Source organism: Brassica napus, chromosome A9 (assembly GCF_020379485.1).
Source record: "Brassica napus cultivar Da-Ae chromosome A9, Da-Ae, whole genome shotgun sequence".
In the NCBI taxonomy this organism is placed as follows: domain Eukaryota; kingdom Viridiplantae; phylum Streptophyta; class Magnoliopsida; order Brassicales; family Brassicaceae; genus Brassica; species Brassica napus.
The window spans coordinates 32,462,661-32,465,212 of NC_063442.1; the positions used below are offsets into that span (position 1 = coordinate 32,462,661).

Here is a 2,552-nt window from a genome sequence, read left to right on the forward strand (position 1 = left end):
AGAATGCTACTATTTTATAAGAAAAAATAAAAAAATACATTTGGAATGGTAATTGTGTTATGGTATGAAAACATTAAGGCTGTAACTAGTTACCAATTTAAAGAATATCATGAATGAATGAAATTTAAAAAAAAAGGAACGTAGATGAATAGAATAAAAAAAATTGAATTTCATTTCACTCATTCTACTTATTCATGAACTTTTTTAATCATGAATGTTTTATAAGAACATTCCATTTTTTTCCAGACTTTTCAAAAAAAATTATTGGAATGAGATTTGTTTTTTGTTCCATTCAAATGGTAAAAAAAATTTGGAATATGTAAGAATAAACCATTCACCCTAATTTCTCCACCATGATTATTAATCTTTGTCGACGAGAAGAGGCCCAACATGATTATATTAAGGCCACAAAATTAGCATCTTAAAAAACTCCTTGAAAACAGGATTCTTGATGGTTTTCATGGGCCTTTTTAGAGGCCTATTTCACCCATGAAAATAAGTAAGTGTGTCTTACTAAGGGCAACTTGGTTGATCTCTAAAAGGGAGCAATTAACTCCAAAAGCAAATACATCTTCCAGTCCCTATACAGCCAGTTACTAATATAGAAGTTTCAAAACAAGAAAGACCCTATTTTGCATTTTGCAAAACCTTTAATTAAACGTAGAAAAAAGAGTCATGGCATAATTATTATTATTTTTTAAACACTAGTAATCTGCTCGTAGAAACTTCTCATACTCAGTCCCATTCAATGTCTTATTTATATCTTCCCAGTTCTTGATGTGATCTGACAAATCCCCTCTGTGTATCTTCACCTGTCTGCTTGACAAATTCTTCACAGGAATGTTCAAAAACTCTTGAACTTGTTCCAGTCTCTGCATCAAACACCCCAAAAAGAAGTCAAGCAAAATGTATATCACTTTAAATTCTTTAATTGTTATGAAACCTCACCGTCCGATTGGTTATGAGATCTTCATAGAAGACAACCATATGACGAGTAGTGTTGAAATACTCCAAAGCCTTTGCAGCTAAACTCTCTGTTTCTTGCAAATCATGAATCAACGATGTTGAGTTGATAACAGGCTTGTACCTAGAAAGTGCATCTGCCTGCAGTACCAAGAAACTATTTCAAAATCAAGAATCCAAAAAAATATATATATATATCATAAGATTTGTTTTAAACCTCTTCAGGAGAATGAACATGAGACTTGTGTGTTCCATTCAAAAGCTTAGCGTAGCGATCATAAGAGTTAGCCAACACAGAAACCATTCTCCTCAGAGGATTCCTTCTGAACAAAAAAATAGCGGAGACGCCTCTCCGGTTAAAGTAATCAACAATCTCTTGGTGGTTATCAATCAAACCCTGGTTAAGCATCCATTTGAACCCAATCGCAGCAGAGCATTCGTTCTTCGAAGCGCTCGTAAACCAATCGAGGTTATAAACTCTATCAAGAGTCTTAACGATTGAAGAAACGTTCCTTCTTCGGTCCAAGACCGAGAAGATCTCTCCGTTGGAACTCACGTTGTCGTGACTGTTTAACAACGTTTCGAACCAGCCGCTTCCTGATCTCTGCATTGAGAGTATCGCAAAGAACCTCACCGGATTGTGCCCACATTCAGATCTGTTTTCAAAAAGAAAGAAAGTGAAATAGACAAAGAAAGAAAGAAAGAAAGAAACAGAACAAAGAGTTGTTGTTACCTATTGAAAGTCTGTGGCTTTGGGTAATGAATCCGAGTAGTGATAGGAGTTGGAACAAGTTGTGAGGTTTGGAAACTGAACTGTTTTAAGCAGACGGAGGAAATGTAGAGACCGCAGACCATTGCAAACACCAAAACTATCATTCTTAGGAACAAAGGTGATCTCTTTGGTTGCTTTATTACAATAGATGCACTGTCCTGTAACGTCAAACATCAAAACCTGAGAATATGCTTCAACAATTTCATATGTTATGAAGATAAAGAGAAGGTTTTGAAGGTTGATTCAGTTGATAAAACAAACATGCAGAGAAACCCAGAAGCTTAAATAATTAAAGAAGGTAGAAAGAGAGGACCTTTCCGTATAAACAGATGAACTCCGCCATTGATGCTTCTGGAAGCTTCTGAAACAGAGTAAACGACAGAAGAGAAGAAGAGGGAGCTTAGATAGGGGGAGGAGATGGATTCATGGATTTTCTACAGAGAATCTGAGAAGGAAGAAGGCCAAAAGAGATTAGCATTTTAAGGGTCTGGGCAGAGAGATTTTGTATAAAATTATAAAGTTTCAACCTCGTGGAAAGTCGAGCCACTGACATTAAAACATGGGGACTGTCTTTTTCTTTTTTTTTTTCCGTCTAAATATTATCATTAAAAAGGGACAAAGCCCAAACAGAACCAAACCACAATCGGCCCAAACAGACCGGCCCAACTAAATCCAGAACGAAAGGCCATCAGCCCCAACAAACTGGGCCTTCAGCCCACACCCAAACCCTAGGTCAGGGAACACTAATTTTCGCGCCACACCGAACGACGGCGGCGCAGCCCAACCCCCACTCACCACCGCGCTAACTTCACGTCGC

The 2,552-nt window shown here is 37.3% G+C and overlaps 1 protein-coding gene across 1 annotated transcript; it reads right to left on the reverse strand.

The window, feature by feature from the left end:
• Positions 1 to 514: 514 nt before the first annotated feature.
• LOC106426064 (nodulation protein H) lies at positions 515 to 2,258 on the reverse strand. Its single transcript, XM_013866779.3, has 5 exons — positions 2,049 to 2,258; positions 1,697 to 1,893; positions 1,181 to 1,619; positions 949 to 1,104; positions 515 to 872 (listed from the first exon to the last, which is right to left on the reverse strand). The coding sequence occupies exons 1-5, from the start codon at positions 2,076 to 2,078 to the stop codon at positions 705 to 707; spliced, it is 990 nt and encodes a 329-aa protein (XP_013722233.2). The 5' UTR covers positions 2,079 to 2,258; the 3' UTR covers positions 515 to 704.
• Between the last annotated feature and the right edge of the window lie 294 nt (positions 2,259 to 2,552).